The sequence below is a fragment of the Nothobranchius furzeri genome, chromosome 2, assembly GCF_043380555.1.
Source record: "Nothobranchius furzeri strain GRZ-AD chromosome 2, NfurGRZ-RIMD1, whole genome shotgun sequence".
In the NCBI taxonomy this organism is placed as follows: Eukaryota; Metazoa; Chordata; class Actinopteri; order Cyprinodontiformes; family Nothobranchiidae; genus Nothobranchius; species Nothobranchius furzeri.
Genome location: NC_091742.1, coordinates 77,896,593 through 77,920,677, shown reverse-complemented (window position 1 = coordinate 77,920,677; position 24,085 = coordinate 77,896,593). Strand labels below are relative to the sequence as shown.

The window sequence follows — 24,085 nt, the reverse complement described above, 5'->3', positions numbered from 1 at the left end:
TTTTGCTTTCTGTTGTTATGCTTGTGCATCCTCCCTCCGTTTTCTAAATTGTAATGCCAGAGATGACAACTAAAATGTTTGATGGAGAACTGCTAGTCAGTTTCATGTCTGCTTTAGGCTGTGGTCATGAATACAGCACCTAAATATATTCTATAATGTTGAAATAAAGAATTGCTAGGAGTCTGATAACCAGCAAGAACTCAATAACTGAAAACATAAAATAAAGCTTCACCCTTTAAATAGACACACTTAGTCATATGGAACGAGGATGGTTTCAATTTACAAAGACCACAGGAAACCTTCAAAATAAAATCCTCAGCATAAATAAAAGAACACATATTTTCCAACAAATAACACATATTTTCTGACAATCTAAGGATTAGTCAGGGTATATACAGCAATCCTTAAGTAAAATTTACTACTTTTTAATACTTTTTTTACTACCTTCAGAATTTTTTTAAAACCATCACAACACTAAATTGCAAGTGTTAATCAGCGACCTATTTACACATATTTTAACATATATAACATACAAAAAGAATAGACTTAGAGACTCACTGATGTTGACAACGTATTGCACATATTTATTTTATTTAGAAAATAAGCCAGGCACTTCTGTTCAGCGGTTCAGACAGTTGACCACGAGGCCTGAAATGATGCACAACGACCGCTGAATATGACGTCATCATTATGTGACCGGATATGCTAAAGTAGGGCTGCTCGATTATGGCAAAAACAATAATCACGATTATTGTGACTGAAATTGAGATCTCGATTATTTAAGACAATTTTTCAATTTATGTAGATTTTTTTTTTTTTTTTTTATTCAGTCATAAAACTGCTCAGGGCACAATCAGGGCAAAAATAAACAAGAAACAAGATGATCACTAAAATAACTCCTGATTTTCAGTATAAAAAGACCAATATACTTATAGCTCATAGTTTATGACCCAAGGGCTATAGACCTTGGTTTAACTCATTTAAGTCTAACCAGTACAGACCCAAATACCAATATCTTGCAAATACTGACAGCAAGAATTATACAGTGGCATTTATAACAAATACATGCAAATTGCTGTTCACTAAATGTTGCATAACATTTATTTAGTCATGTCAAGGTGCTGTAGGAGCGTGCACTAGCACCGTGTCCTCAGAGAGATTAGTTATTATTTATCAGCGTGAGGAACTTATTTCTACCTTATTTATAAACTATTTATTTACAGGTCCATCAGTTAATGTAATAATTGTCCCAACCACAGCTGCACCCCCACCCCCAACCCCAACCCGGTGTCACAGCAATCGGGGCAAGCTGCACGTGTGTTTAGCGCGCCGCACGCGCACATTTAGCCGTTTTTATCGGCTCAGGAGTCCGCAGGTACGGTGTGTGTGTCACTCACTCTGGTTACTCCAACAGGGAACCGGCTCCGAGAGCCGTTTCTTTAGCGACCGACACATCACTACATCATTCCCTTTCCTAATGTCCTGAAGAACGGTCCAGAGTGCAGGCGGAGTGTTTAGCTAACCTGCAGGAAACGTCGACGACAGTTATCCAGAAAGTAGCTAAGGGTTACCAGAGATGTTTCTGAGGTGTTCGCTAGGTACTTTTAAGATTTAAAAAGTCAAGAAGGGGGTCTGAGAAGCTGTTAGAAATAGCGTCAAAGTCGCCAAGTTAACTTGGCAACACTGGGAGGAGCGCTTCATTTGCAACTCAAGGCAGCGCAAGTGGGAGGAGCAAATAATCGGCTTGTTTTGTTTTTATAATCGTTCAAAACATTTCATTCGGAATATATTTCTATGTCGATGTTCAGAATACAACATCTGATAGTCTGAAAAAAATAATACCTAATTTGGAAAAAATAATACCTCTGAGACCAAATTTAACACTTTTAATGGCCTTAAATTTGACTATTTTTATTTATCACTTTTTAATACTTTTTAAAACCCCGCGGACACCCTCATTAGTGTTCTATGCAGCTGGTCGACCATGCTACTATGAAGACATCTCCCCATAAGCTTTTCTGCATTAATTTTAGGTCAGAAAATGCTAAATCACCTTGGAAAAACATCGTGTTCCCAGTGTTTCTATTCTTTTCCGACGTGTATACACTCCCTAACCCTATACACTGAAGTCAGCGGGAGGATTTTCCTTACAATCCTCTGAAGGGTCCGCCCTTCGCTGACTGATACAAGGATGCAACACTCCAAATTACCAAAGGGGACCACCCCTCTAACTCCAAGTTACCCAATCTGTGTACACATACATATTTATGCCCAATAAGTAATTTGGATTTTAATCTCACCAGATCAATCACCTCAGGGAGACTGCATCTCCCACAAATACACACCCTACTGATCTCACAGTCTCACGAACATGATGATTTGGGAGGGAAAGCAAAAACTCAACAAAAATTAGCTATTTATAAAAGCCCAAACCAAAAATGGACATTACAGCTGATATGTCCTTAATGTATACTAATGAAACCTTCACACAAATTACACTGCATTGTTACAAATGGGAGCAGCGAGACAGCCACATTGCTGTTAGTCAGTCAGAGGCAAGATGTTCCTACATCATGATTATTAATGAGTCAGACTCCAAATCCTGCCATTTTCCACCCACTCTTCTGACTAACCTTTACTTCTTGAAACAGGAGAGTGAGAGATTTTTCTACAGAAATTTTCTCACAAGGCATTCATTCATATTGTACCCCAAGAGATTTACTGTAAAATAAACTTTAAAAAATGTATAAAAAAACAAAACCTCGACTAAATTTTAATGTAGAAAAAGCTTTCATAAAAGCACACTTGTGAATAAAATCTCAAGTGTGAATTTTCATATAAGAAGTTGAAAGAAAATGTCTGGTTGAATCTCCTACAGAACAAACATGGAAAAGACATTTCACATGTGTTGAGTTCTCATGTGTTTAGTCAAAGCAACACGCTGTGTGAAACATTTACTACAACTTTTACATTGAAATGGCTTCTCACCTGTGTGAGTTCTCATGTGTGTAGTTAAGTGACTACTCTCACTAAAACATTTACCACAAGTTTTACATGGATATGGCTTCTCACCTGTGTGAGTTCTCATGTGTGTAGTCAAGGCACCACTGACACTAAAACATTTACCACAAGTTTTACATGGATATGGCTTCTCACCTGTGTGAGTTCTCATGTGTGTAGTCAAGTGACCACTGTCTCTAAAACATTTACCACAAGTTTTACATGGATATGGCTTCTCACCTGTGTGAGTTCTCATGTGTTTAGTCAAGGAAAAACTCTGAATAAAACATTTACCACAAGTTTTACATGGATATGGCTTCTCACCTGTGTGAGTTCTCATGTGTGTAGTCAAGTTACCACTGAGACTAAAACATTTACCACAAGTTTTACATGAATATGGCTTCTCACCTGTGTGAGTTCTCATGTGTGTAGTTAAGTGACTACTCTCACTAAAACATTTACCACAAGTTTTACATGGATATGGCTTCTCACCTGTGTGAGTTCTCATGTGTGTAGTCAAGGCACTACTCTCACTAAAACATTTACCACAAGTTTTACATGGATATGGCTTCTCACCTGTGTGAGTTCTCATGTGTGTAGTCAAGGCACTACTCTCACTAAAACATTTACCACAAGTTTTACATGGATATGGCTTCTCACCTGTGTGAGTTCTCATGTGTGTAGTCAAGCTACAACTGTCTCTAAAACATTTACCACAAGTTTTACATGAATATGGCTTCTCACCTGTGTGAGTTCTCATGTGTGTAGTCAAGTTACCACTGAGACTAAAACATTTACCACAAGTTTTGCATGAATAGGGCTTCTCACCTGTGTGAGTTCTCATGTGTGTAGTCAAGTTACCACTGAGACTAAAACATTTACCACAAGTTTTACATGAATATGGCTTCTCACCTGTGTGAGTTCTCATGTGAACATTTAAATACCACTTGTGACTGAAATAGTTTCCACAGAGCTCACACGAAAATGGCCTTTCACCTCTGTGAGCCCTCTTTTGCCTTTTAAGCTTTTGACCATTTACACTGTCTCTATGATGATTGGTTTTTTGACGTATTTTGTTACGTGTCAGTTCTTCATTGCCCTTTGATTCGGAGTTTTTTTTCCTGCATCCACCCTGATCTTGATTCTCAGCTTCTGTAGAACTCTGACACAAGGGTTGGGTCCTGTTTGGTTCTGGTTCATGGCAGTCTGTTTCTTCAGAAGAAGTCTCCATGAAGTTAACATTTTCCTGCTTCAGAAGGAACTGCCCTTCATGCTGTTGGCTACAGAGTTCCTGCTGGACTTTCTTGATCAGTGGAGGTTCTGGTTCCTCCTGGTCCAAACTGGAGGTCGACTGCTGGTTAAAGAGCTGCTGGTCAGTCAGAACCTTCTCTTTTTCCCAAACTTGATGCTGTGGAGGTTCTGGACAGGATAAAAGAAAATGTAGATTAATGTGATAAAAAATAAATCTCATTTTATTTTAATCTGTTCCAAATAAAGATGTTTGGAAAATAATGAGACCTCAGAATAGCTCTTACTTAAAGAAAATAAACATTGAACAACCACAAAGATCTGTTTATGGCCGCAGGCTAGGAATGCCCCATGGCCCCCAGCTGCATTCTGGTGGGACCAATCACAGCTCTCTATTGGGGTTTCAAACCCATAGAGCACTGTGATTGTTCCACAATGGTGCATCAATTACAGCGCTCTTTTGGCTTTGTGGGCCAATCAAGGTGCTCTATTGGTTTGGTGGGTGGGATGATGCGACGTAGGTAAACAAGATGGCTACAGCTTATTTGGAACGACTTTTACATCAATTTTGGACTATTTGAACTCGGGCTTTATTAGAATCAGGAGCAGATAGATGTGTTTAAGTCTTATTTTTAGAAAAAGTATGTACTTTTGCCTTCTTCAACAGTGGACTGCCTATTTGACTGACATGCGTTGCAGTGAGTATGTCCCATTGTTTACTGTCCAGTAGCATGCAGTGATCGTTTGAAAGACAAAGGTAGAAACAGCCCCATGACCGAGAGCCATCCCTGGAACGTTTCCTGACAGATATATTTATTTAGTCTGGCTTGCCAGGCTAAGGCATCACACTACTTCAGTTTGCTTTTACAGATCTTTCCTCATTCCAGAAAAACTGCACCAGATAATCTGTTTATCATTTCTTTTCTATTTTACACTAAAAACCAACATGGAATGTTTTTTTCTGTTTTGGAAAAGGTGTTAATATTTTCAAATTTTGTCTTGGAAAACACATCTGAATATAATTTTAATATACTTCTTATAATATAATTCTTCCGGCACTCGTAGAACACAGACACATCTCCTCTCCTCTCCCTCATGTTTATCCTAAGGCTCTCGTCCTGTCTGTCAGAGTGCTTCTCTGCATTCCTCCTAAAATCTCAAGTTTGTTATTAAATCATGTATTTGGTTAGCTGATCGTTCAACGTGATTGACAAAAAAATTTATTACAATAAGAACAGACGGAGGGACTTGAGTCAGAAAAGGGTAGAATGCCTTCTCCGGGTCAGGGATGAGATCCTGCCCCAAGTGGAGGAGTTTAAGTATCTCGGGGTCTTGTTCACGAGTGAGAGAAAGCTGGAGCATGGGATCGATAAGTGGATTGGTGCTGCATCTGCAGTGATGTGGACGTTGTACTAGGGATGCACCGATCAATTTTTTACTGACATCCGATTCCAATACCTGGATTTAGATATCTGCCGATACCGATATTATTCTGATACTAGAGGTCTGTTTGCTTTAAAATCATTATTATTATCATTATGGTTGATTTTATGAGGCTATAATAAACTCTTCTCTACAATCATGTATTTGTACTTGAGAAAGCTCTATGGGTAGGAGCCCAATAGCACCATGTCTCAAAAGGTAACTTAAGATAAGTATGAGGTCACAAAATGTCCATCCTGAAAAATAAATATGCAACTGTAATGTTTCAAATGCATATTTATTAAATTTCAAGATAGGGTTACACGATACTAGTGCAATATACACAATCAAAGAAACAACCCTGTCATATAAACTGAACAGCCCAGAGTCCAATCACCACTAGACAGTAACACAGTTTTTAAGTGTCACACATGAAATAAAAGGGTAAACTTCCATACTACCAATCCAAATAAAATACAGAGGGCTGCTTCATCCGATCACCAGAAATTAAGTTCACTGACCCTTGTAGCATCAAGAAAGTAAGGTTTTCAAATATTTGAAATAAATAAATAAAATAACACTATCAAAAAACAATGTGTATCTGATAAAGATAAATTCAGTAAAACCTTGTTCGTGTAGATGCAACTAAATAAGGTTTCCAAATAAACATTTTGAAAATAAAGAAAAAAGTGCAATAAGTGCACTGTAAACATCCTACACAAACACTATCAGCTTTGCAAAATTTTCTGCTCAATTTGAAACTTGCTATAAAAGCAAGAGTTACAGAGGGGTCTAATTGCTGATTAAATGTTAAAACGGTTTGCCTTACTAAAACACACTATCCAATCATGTTCAGCTTTCGTTCATCTCCTCACCCTTCTAATGCGCTGTTTATTTTTCTTTTGTCCTCTTTTACAGACTTATCCCCAACAATAGTTACAGGTCCCACGACGTTTATGAAATTTCCAAGGCATGTTTCACGGGACGTACCATACCCTCCCTCCTTTCACAGCAACCAGAGGTAGGTGTGTGCGGCGCTGTATCGCACCGTCAGACTGGAGGCGCATGCGTGTGTATATTTTTGCCATTTGTATCATCATTGTGTTTTACAGGGGAGCCTAAATGCTCCCATACATGCGACCTAAACGATGCAGGAAGTTTTTCAAGCTCCTCTCCTCCTCCGCCCTGACCACCACTGTGCGTTTCTCCTTTGCATGGAACAGGTAGTGCCTCCACCCTCCACACGGCCGATCTGCAAACTGTGTGGGTGTCAAATTGTAGAGAGAGATCTGAAAGGATCGCCGATTAATGATGATCCATTGGTTGCACCCCTAGGGCGCGGCCATGATGTATCCCAAATGCGTGAACACAGGGGGAGGTGAACATCGGTATAAATGACAAACAAAACTTGGGCGCCACCCGGGTGGTAAGTCCTCAATTATTTACTGCACAATGAGAAATTTTACTGCCAATGGTGCTCAGGCGGTTTAAGTTTCCACACCTGCATTTTTGCAACCAATGGTTAAAAAAGATTTGTCATTTTTTTCATACTTACTGTTGCTGGCTCTTGTTTTCCGATTGGGTAATATCACTACGAGGTAGGTAAAAGTATGTATGATTTGTGCCGATACCGTATCGGATTGATATTGGTATCTGTCAATACTGAAGGATGCAATATCAGTATCGTATCGGAAGTGAAATTAGTTGTATCGGGACATCCCTAGGTACCAGTAAATATTTCTTGTTACTACTACTTTAATGATACTTGATTTTTGATGGCGGTAACTCAACAATACTTTGGTTGAAATTGAATTGGTATGAGGCTGAAACGACAGAGTACTGTCCAACAGAACACCAAGGCTCTTAACCTGATCCACACAGGAAACAGTGGCATTCTCAAAGACTAAAGAGAAGCTGCCAGCCTTCCCCAGAGCAGATTTCATACCCATGAGAAGCACCTCAGTTTTCTTAGGGTTAAGTCATAGGAAGTTCTTGGAAAACCATGACCTGAGTTCTGCCAGACATTCAGTGAGAGCTACTGGAGGAAGAAGAGTAGACGGAGAGGTGGAAACATAAAGATGAGTAACATCAGCATAACAATGAAATTGGAGCTTGAAATTCCTAAAAATAGCCCAGAGGAGAAGCAGATAAACTATAAAAAGAAGAGGGCCAAGTACTGAACCTTGAGAAACCCCTGAAGCGACACCAGATGGAGAGGAAGCAAAAGTCTTCATTTGAATGATGCAAGTCCTGTCAGAGAAATAAGAGTAGATGCCAACCTAGCCAACAGAGTGGAGTGAGAGACTGTATCTAAAGCAGCACTAAAATCCAAAAGAACCAGAATGGAAATTACTCCATAATCAGCTGCCATTAGCAAATTGTTAGGGTTATTTTGATGAGGACAGTTTCTGTACTGTGATGAGGACGGAAACCTGACTGAAACTGTTCGAATTGATTATTGCGAGTTAAATGTGAATGGAGCTGTGAAACTAGTTTTCTCCAGGATTGTTGAAAGAAAAGGGGGACTAGAAATGGGACTAAAACTATTTAGGTCATCTGGATCAGCCCCAGGTTTTATTTAGGTCATGAGTAAATCATGAATAAAACATTTGATAGTGTAGAAGAAACATCTTTTACATTATCTGATTTAGTAAGTATCTATAGAAGATAATAAAATGCTTTCAGGTCACCATCACCAAAACGAAAATATTTTTCTTCCTTTGACTGGAGGCCTTCATAAACCTGCCTCCTTTCGGTAGTCTGTTTATTGTTAAGTACACCGACACAAGGTCAAAAGATAAAACCCAACTTATCAAAAAAAGTCTAATTCATGATAACCTTTTACCCTGTTAAGCTAGGCATACACTGCGACTTTTCCACTTTTTTAAATCAATTTTCCCCTTGTGCGAGAACCTATAAGATCAGGGCGAATTTTGCGCTGAGCGTTGTGTAGTACACAGGGGGTAACGATACGCGATTAACACCACGTGACCAGCTACACATCAGCAACCATGAGTTCGCATGGATTTTTGGCGTGTTTGATATTTTGCTCATCTGTTGTAAGCAGGGTCCGAAATTAAATTTTTTACTCACCGGCCAAGTTGGCCGGTAGATGATGAAAATCTACCGGCCAAGCATATCTTTTACCGGCCAAAATTCTAAATGATTTAGATCTACCTAAAGCATGTTATTCTATATTATGTTGATTCCAAACAGTGACAAAATAATTAAAACATCAATGAATAAGAAAAACAACTCTGCTGTCATTTTTACTACTTATTTATTTAAGAGATGTTTTTATGAACTCTTTCATTGAAATCTAGTCAGATTCCTTGTTTTCTCTGTCCATGAAATCTGGCCTCCTGCTTCTGACACCGTCTTTGTGCCAAAGCATTACAGCCTCATTTGGGTCATAGTCCTTGATCTTTGGAGAACACAGCTGCACCATGAGAATATCTGAAAGTGTGCAGTGTTTCCCCTAGGAATTTTTCCAGCTGTGGTGGTGTTGGCGGGGGGGGGGGGGGGGGGGTTATGACACGTCTCACCTTTATGTTAATATTGTTTTATTTGATGCACTCCACTTTGAACTGCACCAATCCAGCAACTGCTGCATTGTAATAACTAGTATTAAAGGTGAATACACCAGTATTTGCACAATAATAATTTCTGTTTTAAACTCTCAGTGACACACTTTGCAGGGTGGATTTGGCATTTAATTTTTCTTGGCGTCTGGAAAAACATCTTCTTTTGCCCCCTTTATTTTGGTCCAAGATCATTACTGGGCTGGCCCTAATAAAAACTTTCTACACCCCTGCTTAATAGACTTAATGAAGTATTTTTAAGCCAGTATAAAAATGACTGAAACACAAATTTACATATTTGGCATTATTGACCAATATTTTTGATTTGATTTATTTGTTAAGAACATCAAGATGCATTACAGTGAACATTATAATAAGCTGGGCGGACACTGTGCGACTTTTTCACTCGTAACACAGCTTCAGCTCAAACTGTATGACTTAAGCGCAGGGCAGATCTCACAAGTCATGTGCTCACTGTACGTCTGGTAGCAACATGTCGGACCTAAAAATATGCTAAAAATAGCAGTTTTTACACAACACGTCAGACTTTTTTGTTTGTCTTGTTTTGCCTGTTGTCCTTCAGGAGTGCTGCAGGAGGACGCACAGGGATTTATGGGGGTTGGATGAGGAAACGAAATAAAGAAAGTAAATCTGTGTTTTGTGATCAGTTTAATTTGACATGAACACGACAAACACGCTTTCTTGACAATCTTTGTGAGTAAAAAAAACATGTAGAAATAAAAACGAACAACGTGTGTTATTAGGGAAATAGCGGGCGAGCGGAGTTGATGCAGGATTGCGAATGCGCCGTGAGCGGTTCTGATACTTTTTGGGTCGCAGCTGCTCGCTGCGCCGCTTCAACCCTCATGAGGAACGAGATAAATATTAAACACTCCAGAAGTCCGTGCGAGCTCACGATTGCTGATCGGTAGCTGGTCACGTGGTGTTAATCGCCTCTCGTAACCCCCTGTACACTACACGACGCTCAACGCTAAACTCGCCCCGATCTTGTGGATTCTCGCACGACTGGAAAATCGGCTCAAAAAAGTGAAAAAGTCGCACAGTGCACGCCCGGCTTACTGTCTGTGTGTGTGCGTTGATCCCTGGGCCGAGCTGACTGAGCTCCCAGCTGCAGTTTGGCGTGTAGGGAGGGGCGGGCGCTCTATCTGACTGGCCAATCACAGAGCTTGAAGACAGTCAGTTACCCAATGAGAATTTCATTCAGCACGATTACAGATATTTCCGAGTTTTACACTCGTTTCTTGCTCGTATTCGTCAAAAATGCTTCATCCGTACACTCATAGCTGTAACCACCCTGCCGTGCCTCCTCCTCCTTGCTACCTGCCGGCTGTGATCACACGCAACAACACAGTAGTTCCTGCTGCTTCTTTGGGAAACGGCTCAAAAAAAAAAAAAAAAAAAACATCAATAAAACTTGGGATGTTGTAGGCGTGGCGGTGGGATTTCAGCCGTGGCGGCCCGCCACGGCTACGCCTATGTAAGGAAAACCCTGAGTGTGTCAGGGTTATCACGGTAACTGGTGTAGCAGTAAACCCCGGTAAAAAAGTTGACAATAATAATAACCGCCTTGTTTTCAAAAAAGAAAAAAAATTTCTCGGTGGATTACCGTGGCTGCGGCGTAGGCGCGGTGACCCTTACCAGCCACCGTATCACTTGCTGAAGAAGTGGGTTGCACATGCGCACTTAAGCACTCGGGACATTTATTATCCCTCAAAGAAGTAAGTATGGACATTTTTTGGATATTTGAAGAATGCCGAGGGACAGTTGATAGAAGACGGCTATACTTTTTGCAGCACATGCAGAAAAAGTGTCTGTGAAAGGCAGCAACGCTACGTGGCCATCATAATGTAGCCATTGTCTCACGACTCCGCCATCTCCAGTTCGCCACTTTTCACAAAATCTTCTGGTTGCCACTGGTCCTGGTGGTTTTTCTTCCAGTCCGACGAGTTTTCTTTTGGAAGGCTGGCTGACTCCGGTTAAAAACCGCCACATTTCACCGCTAGTTTTAACATGAAGCTAACTGCTAACTTGATAAACTGATTGAATGGGATAGGTGGAAATGACGTTGGATGCGGCGTTCACGTTTCGCGTACGTTTGTGTACGTTGGATGCAGGCGGGAGGAGTATCAGAAATCCATGGAAGATGACTGATAAACATAACTAATTTGGTGCAAACATTTACTCACCAGGTGGCAGGTGGAGCTCAAAAAATTACTCGCCAAATGGAGCAATTTGCTCGCATTTGGCGAGTGGTGAGTGTTAATTTCGGACCCTGGTTGTAAGGATATTGCATTGTTGAAGTGGCGCTGTGAGCGGCTAAGACCCAAAAAGTACCCGTAACGCTCACAGCTCATGGACAAACATGTATCAGCATGGCTCGCCAGCTATTTCCCTAGTAACTCATTAACTGCCATTGATGACTAAAGTCTTAATTTTAAATCCATCCATTCACGGCCAATGACAACTTAAGTCATCATTTGCATTTTTTTACTGTGTGGGCATCGGAACGAGCCCCCGCACCGTGAGAACAAACATCTCAGCTCTAAAGCCGATCTTCATCTGCATAAGTCACACGTCACGTGACCAGGAAGCAGAAAATCCATGTGTTAGGAGATCGTTTTGGGCCGTTGCTGTAAAAAACGTAAGGCGCGAACCGGAAAAGCTTCTGCCGATCACAATTTGTCAACGGATTATGAAAGAACGGATAACGCTTGAAACGTGCAAATTCTTCCTGATGTAAGAGGTGAATCTACTCTTTCTTTTGGTAGTTCTGGCGTTGAGATCATCCTAGCGTGCAACGTTCTGTGACTCTTAAAAAAAAACAGTAAAAACGTTGAGAAACGCTGGCAGCGAAGGGCTTTACCGATCAGGAAAAGGCTGGCAGTGAATGAGTTAACACACGTTGGTCGTTCTTATTTATACACTTATTTAACGCACACAATGACAAGGATTGTCAACAACGTGTGTTTGCCATGTTTATGTCAACTTAAACTGATCACAATAAATTGATTTACTTTTTTCTTTCGTCTTTCTCATCCAACCACATAAATCCCTGTGTGTACTTCTACAGTACTCCCGAAGGACAACAGACATCAATAACAACACAAAAAGTATGGCGTGTTGTGTAAAAACTGCTATTTTCAGCATATTTTTGGGTTCGACGTGTTGCTACCAGCCGTACAGTGTGAGCAGTCGAGTCGCATCAGAGAACTGGGTTGTACAGTGTGAGCTCATAACTCATAAGATTTGCTCTGCGAGGAAGTCATACAGTTTGAGCTGAAGCTGAGTACAAAGCTGTGGGAAGTAGGGGTGCTGAGGGTGCTGCAGCACCCCCTTGTGGATGACATATTATATGCATGTTGGTATTCTATAAGGAAAAGTATTTTATTAAGTATTTTATAAGTACTGCAGCAATTTCCTAACACACACGAAAACACACCAGACTCCATTTTTTGTTTCCAGCATTTGAACAGATTTGCATCTCCTCCCCCTGTGCGGGAGCGCAGCTTACTGATGCGCTCCAGCTTCGGCGCAGCGCACGCTCCTGTCCCCACAGATGAGCTTGTCCCAGCACACTGCAGCAAAAACCCGTCACTACACACCTTATGCACTTTTTTCAGATATGCATTACCTTTTCACTTTTCTCTCATGTTTAACCGTCCCACTGTCCTAATGGGTGTGACCCCGTGAGGAAAGTTGACCATTGCGCAGGGTTGATGGTTTATCCCATAGGGTTCATGTGGTAGGGGTGAGGAGTGGGCACCACCTCACCCCTACCACGTGGGTCTTAGGGATGGATTTGAAAATATGAAATAAAACAACAAAATGATGGGCCTGAAATGCCAGACTCTTGTTATAAAAGGCTCCATAATATGTATTATACTGGTGTTGTCTAGTTCCCCTTTTCCCATCTGATATTTATAGTTAGATATTTTATAAAAAGAACTGCCTGAACAAGTTATTTAACAATCATTTGTGAACTTGTTCTTTTTTTTGGTGAACGTAAACCAAACTCTCACTTATTTTTCCTGATGAATAACAGGGGTGGACATTAACTTCAAAACCAACCGGCCAGCAGGGCCGGTAACTCTGAATATTTACCGGCCCTGCCAAGAATCTACCGGCCCCACTGGTCAGCTGCCAAAACGAGTCAAAATAACAACTGAACCGTTTTAAATGTAATAAACCTTTATTTTGTACACATTCACAAACATAATAACGTATTCAAGTTTGAATTTGTTTGTTCCCTCAACAAAACACGATTTTGTCGTCGCATACTTCCGGCATACAACGCAGTACATCACCAACTCCGCTTTGCTGTACTCGAGCCATCGGCTGTGTTCGAGATGAGCAAGTTCTGCGCAGATTAGACCAGCGGTGATCAGCGAGCGGTGCATGCCGGTTAGATTTGTGTCCGAATTGACGCCGACTTGCTCTGACGTCATGCATACGTAGGCAACGATAACCACGTGAGATCAAGGTGGCCGCAGATTTTGGAGCAAGGCGCTGCAGTTGCTCTCCCTCGGCTGCAAAACCTAGAGGATGATGGGAAACGCCTGGCTCTCACCTGATCTAAGATCTGATTGGTTCATATTTTGATCCAAACATCCGGTGGTAGAACATGAAATGTTAGTTGTTCACATGTATTCTGTAAATCATGTTACGTTGATGATGACAACAATATAGGCCATAAAGAGAAATGTGTTTTGTTTTCTTTTGTCACGTTTCTTCTTTTGGCACACTGAAGCTACACCTGATAACCTTTACTTATTATTACAGTCATGTTTTCATATAGAATACATGATATTCACAAGCACGTGAGGATGTGTTTCAGCTGCTAACAGGCACCACAATTAAAATGGAACAATGCAGGAAAATCCAAGAGATTCAACTGGCAGAAACAACTGGTTCACACCATAGGTTCTCTCACTCACTCACGCACGCACGCACGCACGCACACACACACACACACACACACACACACACACACACACACACACACACACACACACACACACACACACACACACACACACACACACACACACACACACACGTAGAGGAAATGGAGGACAAGTTAAAAGAAAAACTACAGCTGAGCCGAGGCGCGCCTCGAATGGGGCGCGTCTGATCTGGACTGTGGAGCGGCGAGCAGCTGCCGGATTCCGTGAGCGATTCGCTTCGGGCGCTTCCGCGGCCGGTGTGTCCCCGGCGTTAAACGCCGGCTTTCAGCCACTCCCCCCGCTGCTTCCGCCTTCTCTCGCCTGTTTTCCAGGCGAGGCGCTGCTCAACCGAACATGGCCATTCTCTGCGCCTCTTGTCTTCTTTAAACCGCCAAGAATCATTCCACCTACACACGCGCTTCTCTGCTTCATACCGTTTCGAACTGTCTCACTTCTCCTCACCAGTTTTAAAGCGTTTTGCCGGAGATTTCATCAAGAAATCCCATCCCTGTGGTGGCGCGATCTTCCTGCGTGCTTGTGTGTTTCTAGCGTGGTTCCACTTCGTCTTTAATAGTGAACTTATAGTTCACGTGACTATAACTAGAATGTGCAGTACGTGCACGAATCGTACAAGTGCAGTACGTGGCTAGAGGCGCGCAGGTTCATGCGCGCGAAACGAAAACGGCAACGGCGGCTTCCTACAGGGCGGGGCCATGATGCAGGTGAAAGCCGGTGTGTAAATGACAAATAAGGTTTGGGCGCCACCCGGGCGGTAAGTCGTCAAGTATTTACCGCCAGACGAGAAAATTTAGCGCCATTGGCGCTCGGGCGCTTTAAAGGTCCACCCCTGAATAATAAAGTGAGCTCTCATTCTGGTGTGTGAACGGGTTTATGAACGGCACTCTACAACAGTTTGAGAGCTCCAGATCTCCACGGAGCTAGTGGAACTTTCTAGTGGCCTGCCACAACATGACTGATTAACATTAACTTTAGGGCTGCCACAAACGATTTATTTGTAAGTCGACTAATGGCAAGTTTTGTTGACGATTAGTCGACTAATCGTGTGTCATGCATTTAAGTACTGCAGCAATTTCCTAATGTTCGGATTTCTCTCACATACGGCAATAAAACATTCTAATTCTGAAGTTTAGCTTATTGCACTCACTACGATGCTCTATATACCCATGATTAGCTTCTAGTTTGAAGTTACGTGCAATCTAAAAATAAAGACAAGTTTATTGCTTATCAAACAACTTTTAATTAACTTTGTTGTTGTAACATGTTAATACAAGTGTTACAATGTCAAATGGGTGTAAGCAACTAAAACTAAAACTAAAAAATGACTTGTGCTCACAAACTGAAATTTATCCTGCTAAAATAGTCACACAAGGTTCTGGTTTACAGTCAGGAAAGATAGCATTTTAACATGTTTAACATGAGAGCAGATGTTCCCAGCTGCAGAGAAGATCCGCTCAGATGGGGTGGAAGTGGCAGGGATGCACAGAAAAGATTTAGCCAGCTTAGAAAGTGTGGAGAAACAGCCTTCATTTTCACTCCACCATTTGTGAGGATCATCTCTCTCAGAAATTGCAGCTTCTCAAAGATACACCTTTACTTCCCCTCTCACTATCTGGACCCTTCTGTCCTGGGCATCTTCCTCCTCCTGCTCACTCTCATCATCACTTTCTGTATCGGACTGAAGGAGAGCATCCAGAGCAGACTTCTCAACTACACCTGAATCATCAGCCCTCTGCAGTTGTGTAAGCTCACCTGTTCCAGCTTTTGCTTCTTCTTTGACAGCAAGCACTTCAATGGTCCCTTGCACTCTGATGACATCTTCAGGAGCCAAAAATGTTAGCTTTTTGTATCTGGGGTCCAAGGCAGCTGCAAGAACAACCATGTTTTCTTTCCCTTCAAAAACTGTACAGATGTTTCCCCATCTCTGCTTTATCCCTTTTTCTGCATCTGCACTGGAAGATTTCCCTGAGCTTGTCTGAAATTGGCTGTGGTTTACAGACCGTGTCAGACCTTCGATGACCTGTGGAAGACCTGAAATGGTTGTGTACTGTTGACCACTAAGGTAAACAGAAGCGGTCTCAAAAGGCACCAACCCTTTCTTGAGTTCATCAAGCACTTCTCTGGCTTCAAGTCGATGTACTGCTTCCCTCTTGGTTTCACCTCAGGATCTGAAAGAGTGGCAGCGAGAGGCCATCGCTGTTTGAGGAGTCTGTCTATCATGTGGAATGTACTGTTCCATCTTGTGCTGACATCTTGGATCAGTGAATATTTTTTTCACATTCATTTGCTCCCGTTTCATCTTCAGCTTTGTACTTGCCAGCTCTACTTTGTTGAAGTGCTCCACTAGCTGCCTAGCAGCACATAATGCTCTGCTGATGCAGGTTTCTTTGAGAGCAGTGTTCATTAGGAGCTGGAGTGTGTGTTCAGCACAGCGGATAGAGGCCCAGGCATGTTTCTCTTCAAGCGGTCTCATTGCTGCTACCACATTAGACCCACTCTCATGAACTACTGCTTTAATTTTAACAGGCACGATTTCTAACTTAGCTAAAACCTCTTCAATCCAAGTCATTATATTTGTACCAGTGAGCCTCTCCTCTAGAGACATGGTGGAAAGGTTGAAGCTTTTCATGTTCCAATCGTTGCTCAGAAAATGGCAGGACACACCAAGGTACGCCTCTGTAGCACAGCTGGTTCACACGTCAGCAGTCAGGGAACCATTCACAGCTCTGAGGGCCTGCATTACCTTAAAGATAAAACATTAAAGTTAGTTCAGATGCCAAATTTATAAATGTTTTTTCAAATAAAGCATGTTAAGATATAACACAGAGAAAAATATATACTATGCTTTAACTAATAATAGTTTCTTATCATAAAATGCATCAAAATCTACTATTATTTTTATGTGTCCAGAGACAGAGACAAAGACACACACACACACACACACACACCTTCTGGAAGGTCGTCTCGTATTTCTCCTCCATCATGGTGGTGAAATGTGATCGGCCTGGTAGACAGTTTTCATAGTATTCTGGGTTGAACTTCTTGATCACATCTTTAAAACCTTGATCCCTGACCATGGACAGGGGTCTCATGTCCGTTACCAGCATGTTCAAAATGGACGTTGGCTTGTTGAGGTGTGCACGTGGTTGGCATTGTAAGAAACTCGTCCATTGTAGAAGAAGAGCGATTTTATTAGCACTGTAACGTAGCGAGATAAAATAAATCCTTATCGTTTGTAACATTAGAGCAAATATGTGACATTCAAACATGTTCTAAACATAATAAAATACAGTTGTTCCTAGACCTATGATAGTGTCACCTTACAGAGTTTGAACTCTACTCGCTTCTCATTTGTTTTCGTAAAATGCTCCCAAACCTTTGAGCTCCGTTGCCGACTCGTCATGATGTGTTATTTCTCCGGTGGTTGTGATTTGAATGCTGAGCTGGATTGCTAATATCGCGCATGCGTGCACAAACCTAAATGTTTTCCATGTCTCTGCTTCGGCACATCTGATTTACGTTGGCTCCTCAGGAGGACATCACATGCTGCAGATGCCTGTTAATCGCTTATTCCTTTAAGTCAGGTGTGTGGCAGCAGTTAAAAAGGCAACATGGAAAACAAACATGCAGGACAGTGTGCCCTGAGGACAGCAGGGTTGGGAAACACCGGACTAGATAAAGCCACCACCTATGATTTTCACATATTACTCATTGAAGATGAGATTTGTAATGCACACAGGTCTCTACACATTTCCATGTACTACTGATCCAATAGGAATGTACCATGCCAGCAAATGGGGAGGGCCAAACTGAGAATAAAAACTAATAGAGATTCAGCCTTTTTGACCATCGACATATAAATATTGGACAGTGGGTTTCCATAGGCTCCAATAACACGTTTTTGAAGAAAAATGGGAGGTGGCCACCACCGCCATTTTGACCGTGTCACAGGTTCCGCCAAGCCCAGACAATTCCACAAAAAGGGAGAGAGGTGGAGCTGAGGGTGGGGCTGTAAGGCTGGGATCAACTGACAACACCCAGTCGAACTAGCTACAAGCTAACCTGAAGCTAACGCGGAGGTGGGAGCTAAGCTAACAGAAGTAGCAACCTAGCTACAACCGGAGTTAACTGTGCACAACACCAGAGCTTCTGAGCCAGATACGTCGGGCTGACCGCTGGGTAAAACTGCCACAAGCCGGCAGCCGCACGGCAGACAAGCGCCGCTGCGATCTGAGATGCGCAGAGCTGCCGCTGGGGAGAACCGGGTGGAAAGGTTTCCATCCCAGAGCTCCACAAGTCGGCAGCCCGCGCAGCAGACAGAAGCCGCGATCAGACAGAGATGCGCCGAGCTGCGGGGAGGGGAGAACCGGGTGGAAAACAGAGGTCTCCCGAGAGCTACACAAGCCGATAGTCGGAACCCAGCTCCAACCAACATGTTATATTTCAACCCATTTTCTAAAGTGCAGCATTATGTTAAATGCACTGGGTTTTACCCTATCACATTTAAATTTCATGGTTAAACAGTACATTTTAAAATCTAAGCTCAGCTTGGCAGTGACCTAAAATACATGAATATAATATTACTTACCGGGGGTCGCATAGTCTTGTTTGAACCGGTTTTTTTCAATGTTTTTTATACCAATTTAAATCCAACCCACTGAAAAATAATCATTTATGGATGCGTAGCTGTACACAAAAACTACCAGACACAAGAACAGTTTCTTTCCTTCAGCCATTTTTCTCCTGAATCTATAGATTATTTTACCATCCATTTATTGTAGTTTTTAATACTTATTCAGTATGCTTATGGATATGTGTGTGTGTGTGTGTGTGTGTGGGGGGGGGGGGAATGTATATATGTATTAGGGCCTGCACGACTTTATTTTTTTTAAAGTCGACAGTCAAGTAATGAAAGTCGAGTCGACTTCGACTAGTCGTTGATGACGTCATACGCCGGAAGCCGGGGGGGGGGGGGGGGGGGTCGGGGGGTCGGTCGGTAGGTTCGCTGGAGTTTTTGACAATTAAAATTGCGCCCACATTTTCTAAGTTAACACATCTCTTTTAATAACTGTAGTTTCTGCATCCTACTTCAGTCTTCTCCCCCCTCCCCCTGCTTCAGTCCTCTCCCCCCTCCCCCTGCGCAGCAGCCGCAAACTCACTGATGCGCCTGCAGCCTTTCCTGCTGCTCTAAACATTAAAATAATTATTTCATTTTCTGTTCCTCACGTCTGATTACCTTCAATGGTGTCTGTTTGTTGCAACCACCAGGTACAAAAACTAACTTGTTTTTATTTGACTATTTTTCTGTCCTGCCTGTTTATTATCTTCCTGCATCTCCTCTCAATCCTAAAGAAAAACCGCTACCTGCGTTCATATATATTCACCTTATGAGTTACCTTTGAACTGCAGTTCTAAAAAGATCTACCGATCGCAAAAACAGCGGAGTGCCGCTGCTCGCCGGCCGACTACAACGGGACCGTTTTTGCTGCGGAGTTCGTGCCGGAGCGGAGCGGAGTGAAGATAGTGGAATCTTGGGGGTGTGTCACCGGAGGACAACAGGTGAAGAGCCTCGCTCCGCAGCAGGGAAATGCATCAGGCACAAATAACAGACAGAAAACATGAAAGGAAATGAGCCGACATGAACGATCGCGTGTTTAATTTATTTTTGAGGTGGTGACACCTGATTAGGCGGTGCTCAGGACGCAATGTCTGGAGCGCACGTCAACGATCAGAGCTTTGCATGTGTAACCGGGTCACCTTAGTTCCCGGAAGTTATTCTGGTTATACCTGTCATGCCGCTGACAGGGGATCCAGGTGTGTAATCAGAGGGCTGCTATAATTAGGGCAGCTGGGGTCTAGCTGCAAACGCTGAATGCTTCGCTTTGGGTGCAGACGTGCGTGCGGCTAAGTGGTGAGTGACCTGGCTTTGCTTCAGTTTAACGGTTATATTTTTAATTGGTTCCTCTTTACGAAGGGTGAGCAGGACTGAGGGGTGAACAGCCGGAATTTTCATTGGCAAGCGGTCGGCCGATGAGGTACTGGTTTATAACATTCACAGCATTTTTATGGTTCGTTAGAATAGGACTAACAATGCGTGTTTCGTTCACAGACCTTAGCCTGCTACTGTTTTTCCAGTTCATTTTATTAAATCTTTTCTAGTTCTTTTAGTAAACCGTTTACCGGTTTTATCTTGTTATTAATCGTTTTCTCCAGAGGGGGAAGGAAGTAAACTTGTTTGAGTCGGGTGGTTAGCGTTAAGCACAGTGCTGTCTCTGGGAGGCTAGTTTCTTTTAGCGTATCCGCTGTAGGGGTTTGTCGGGGGTTTTACTCACTTCTGGGTGACGTGTGTATGAGCTTTAGTTAAAGGGAGCACTGAGTGTTTGTCTTTATATTATTGTCTCTTGTCTCGGGTCCCTACAGCGGCTTTGTGCTTTTAAATAATAGTTAGATGGCGTTGCGTGTGTAGTCCCAGGGCCAGCATTGTCGTCGCTCCTCCCTCCCGTGTTTTAGAGTTTTTAGTCTACTTTTTATCCCGACCTGGGTTGTCTTTAATAAATCTCCTGTGTTGTATCCTATAAATAAAAATTGTTAAACTTGTGAATAAGCCTCTGCTGTTTTCATCAAGGGTTATTATCACCTACGGTTTTAGGATCTTAAGCATCCAACCCTCTAGGTCACACATGCACAAACTGGTTAAGATTAGGATGGGGGTGAGAGAAGGTTAAATTGCAAGAGGGAAAAGGTCACAGTTTGGTTAAATGTCCGTTTTACCGCCGGTGTCAGTACCGCACAGCGCGTTGCCTCCGCCGATCCAGACGTGGAGGGGCTCATCACCTGCTGTCTTTTCCGAGGACTGCATCTTGTCAGTCATTATCACGTGACAGCGACTAGTTGATGACAGGCATAAAAAGTCACTACAGAGCCGTGAAGTCGACTAGTCGACTAGTTCATACAACCCCTAATATATATATATATGTGTCTGTGTAAACGAACATGTGTGTGGGTATACATGTTCTTATGTGTTTTTAGGTATTTTTACTCTCATTTATTGTGGTTGTTGTATGTTTTAGAGAGCGAACATCTACCGAAGACAAATTCCTTGTAAATGTACTTTTACTTTGCCAATAAATTTGAAATCTGAATCTGAACAAAGTACTCTTCCTCCCCTGGGACTAAAACATTAATAGCATAAAGTCCGCTAGCTGGAGATGATCTACACAAGAAAGCAGCTTTCTACACGCCTTAAATAATAACAGGACACGGCCCCGGGCTAAATTATTGTCCCAGTCCGTCTCTGCACGAGTCCCGCTGGTGTTTCTTACCTGCTCTGTATGAGCTGCTCCGTGGTTCCGAGCTCATATCCGACAGTCTACGCTGACCACCAAGCCCTTCCTCGAACTGGGCCAAGGCTTCTTCAACCTTTTTGATGATTTTTCTAGCAGTAGCTACTTGCTTGCTGACAAACTCCATCAGAGACTCTCCTAAATCCATGTTTAACCCAGAGACTCAAATGTTCACCTCACACAACAAACAACTACAAGCTAACTTTGCTAACGCTCCTTTACTTCTTCTTCTTCTTCCTGGTGGTGGTGGTCAGCAATCAATGAACTTGTGAGTTATCGCCACCTGCTGGTCTGGAGTCTGAACAAAACGTCACCTATAAGCCTAGTGAACCAGACCAAATTCTTGCTTTGCAAAGATTGCTCTCTGTGAAAGAAACCTTCTAACAACTCATTGACGCAAAAGTAAAAAGTTTAAATAATACATTTATTTAGTCTGGCTTGCCAGGCTAATACTTATCCTCCTGACACCCAAATTTGTATTTGGTGTGATGTAAAAATAAAATTTAATAAAAAAATATTAACAGGTTTCCTAGAAAAAACAGAAACAAAACACATTTTAAACTTAAATTCTATATAAAATGGTTCTAAATATAAAAAAGGTCTAAATTGAAGAGAATAAAATATTCTAGTGCAAGAAGCCAATGTTCATATATGTGGATGCAGGGTCTCAAGGGGTTAAAGGTGGAATATGGAGCATTTTATTCAAAAGATATTTAACCCTCCCACTGTCCTCATGGGTGACCCCGCCAGGAAAGTTGACCATTGAACAGGGTTCATGGTTTATCCCTTGAGGTCCATGTGGCAGGGTTGAGGCGTGAGCACCACTGAACTTGAAATGGTCATCCATGCCTTTATCTTCTCCCGTCTAGATTACTGTAACACTCTTGTCACATGTTTTAACAAAAAAGCCCTTGACCGCCTTCAGTTGGTCCAGAACTCTGCAGCGAGGCTCCTAACTGCAGCAAACAGAAAAGCTCACATCACTCCTATTTTAAAGTCTCTGCACTGGTTACCCATTAACTTTAGAATTCATTTTAGAATCCTGACTATTACTTTCAATGTGGTCAAGCTCCTCCCTAGATTACTGAACTGTTAAAGCCTTATGCTCCAATTCGAGCCCTTAGGTCCACACACCAGTGGAAGTTCCAAAGACCGTCACCTTATTGTGGTGGAGGAGTTTGAGTGGCCTAATGATCCTAGGAGCTATCCAGGAGGAACATGAAGGGTCCGGTGTGGATCGGGTGGCAGACCAAGGCGGGAGCCTTGGCGGTCCAATCCCCAGACAAGGAAACTGGTTATTGGGACATGGAACGTCATCTCGCTGGTGGAGAAGGAACAGGAGCTTGTGGCAGAGGTTGAGCGGTACCGGCTAGATATAGTCGGACTCACCTCGACACATAGCATTGGCTCTGGAACCCAAGTCCTAGAGAAGGGTTGGACACTCTCCTTTGCTGGAGTTGCTCCGGGTGAGAGGCGGAGGGCTCTGGTTAGCTTTGTGTAAGTCCCAAGACTCTTTACCTGTGTGTTGGGGATTACCCCGGGGGACGAGAGGGTAGCTTCCCTGCGCCTTCGGGTCGGGGAACGGGTCCTTACTGTTGTTTGTGCTTATGCGCCAAATATCAGTTCAGATTACCCACTCTTTTTGGAGTCCCTGGGACGAGTGCTACAGTGTTCCATCAGGGGACTCCATTGTCCTGCTGGAGGACTTCAATGCTCACGTGAGCAATGACAGCTTGACCTGGAGGGGTGTGATTGGGAGGAACGGCCCGCCAGATCTGAACTCGAGTGGTGTTTCGTTATCTGACTTCTGTGCAAGCCGCAGTTTGGCCATAACGAACACTATGTTCGAACATAAGGATGCCCATTGGTACATTTGATAGGAGTGAATTCATGACCTTGGCTGTTTCATGCTCTCTGGCACTGTGTCAAACAGAAACAGCTGTTAGAGGGGAGAAATGGTTCTTTCATCACGTTACATTCCTGAACGTGAGTGTCAGAGCTTTTCCCCCCCCACAGAAAATAATGACTCACGGCAGTCATTTGCATTAGAGACCACAGTATATGTAATGCTCTTTAAATTAACAGCAACTTTGTTATAACTAACAAAGATTTTAGCAGTAGACTCCTACAGAAGAAGACACTGTTTAATAACTTATAAACTACTTGTTTATCTGTTGTTCCTGCTTCTAACACAAACTACCATTAGCATAGCAGCATAGCTAACAAGTACAGGAAGGTGGAGTCTGATTAGGGCTATGTGCATCCTAAAAATGCTGCATTTGAAGGCTAATTATGTCACAGCAACATGACTAAGGCCCAATTTGAAGTATTTTATGCTTCTCTGCAGGGGCAGATACCCCTGTGACCCGAACAAGCCGAGCAAAACAGGTAGACAACCCCCATATCTTTCTGAAAACACATTCATTGATTTAGGTCCATTATACTCTAACCCAATTGCATCCAGGGACTTCAAACATGACACAAGGTGACCTGACCAAACATTTGTGAT

At 42.5% G+C, this 24,085-nt stretch overlaps 1 protein-coding gene and 1 long non-coding RNA gene across 3 annotated transcripts in view; one reads left to right on the top strand and one right to left on the bottom strand.

Annotated features, from left to right (window-relative positions):
• Positions 1-558: 558 nt before the first annotated feature.
• On the bottom strand, positions 559-24,059 carry LOC139061559 (zinc finger protein ZFP2-like). 2 transcript variants are annotated; one of them, XM_070547997.1, is made up of 3 exons: positions 21,556-24,057; positions 3,745-4,419; positions 559-3,408 (listed from the first exon to the last, which is right to left on the bottom strand). In XM_070547997.1, exons 1-3 carry the CDS (start codon positions 21,722-21,724, stop codon positions 2,900-2,902), a joined length of 1,353 nt encoding a protein of 450 aa, XP_070404098.1. In that variant the 5' UTR covers positions 21,725-24,057; the 3' UTR covers positions 559-2,899. The 2 variants fall into 2 exon arrangements, with proteins under 2 accessions (XP_070404098.1, XP_070404097.1); XM_070547996.1 differs by having other exon boundaries at positions 559-4,419; positions 21,556-24,059.
• LOC139066106 (uncharacterized) overlaps positions 4,417-24,085 on the top strand; it is a 28,806-nt gene continuing 9,137 nt past the window's right edge. The window contains exons 1-2 of the long non-coding RNA XR_011519076.1: positions 4,417-7,096; positions 23,924-23,964. This is a non-coding gene — a long non-coding RNA (uncharacterized lncRNA). The remainder of the gene's footprint in view (positions 7,097-23,923; positions 23,965-24,085) is intronic.

Coding starts and splice junctions, on each gene's coding strand:
- LOC139061559 (XM_070547996.1), bottom strand. CDS start 21,724: ATGGATTTAGGAGAGTCTCTGATGGAGTTTGTCAGCAAGCAAGTAGCT. Junction 4,420..21,555: donor GAGCAGCTCATACAGAGCAG/GTAAGAAACACC, acceptor TATCCTGTCCAG/AACCTCCACAGCATCAAGTT.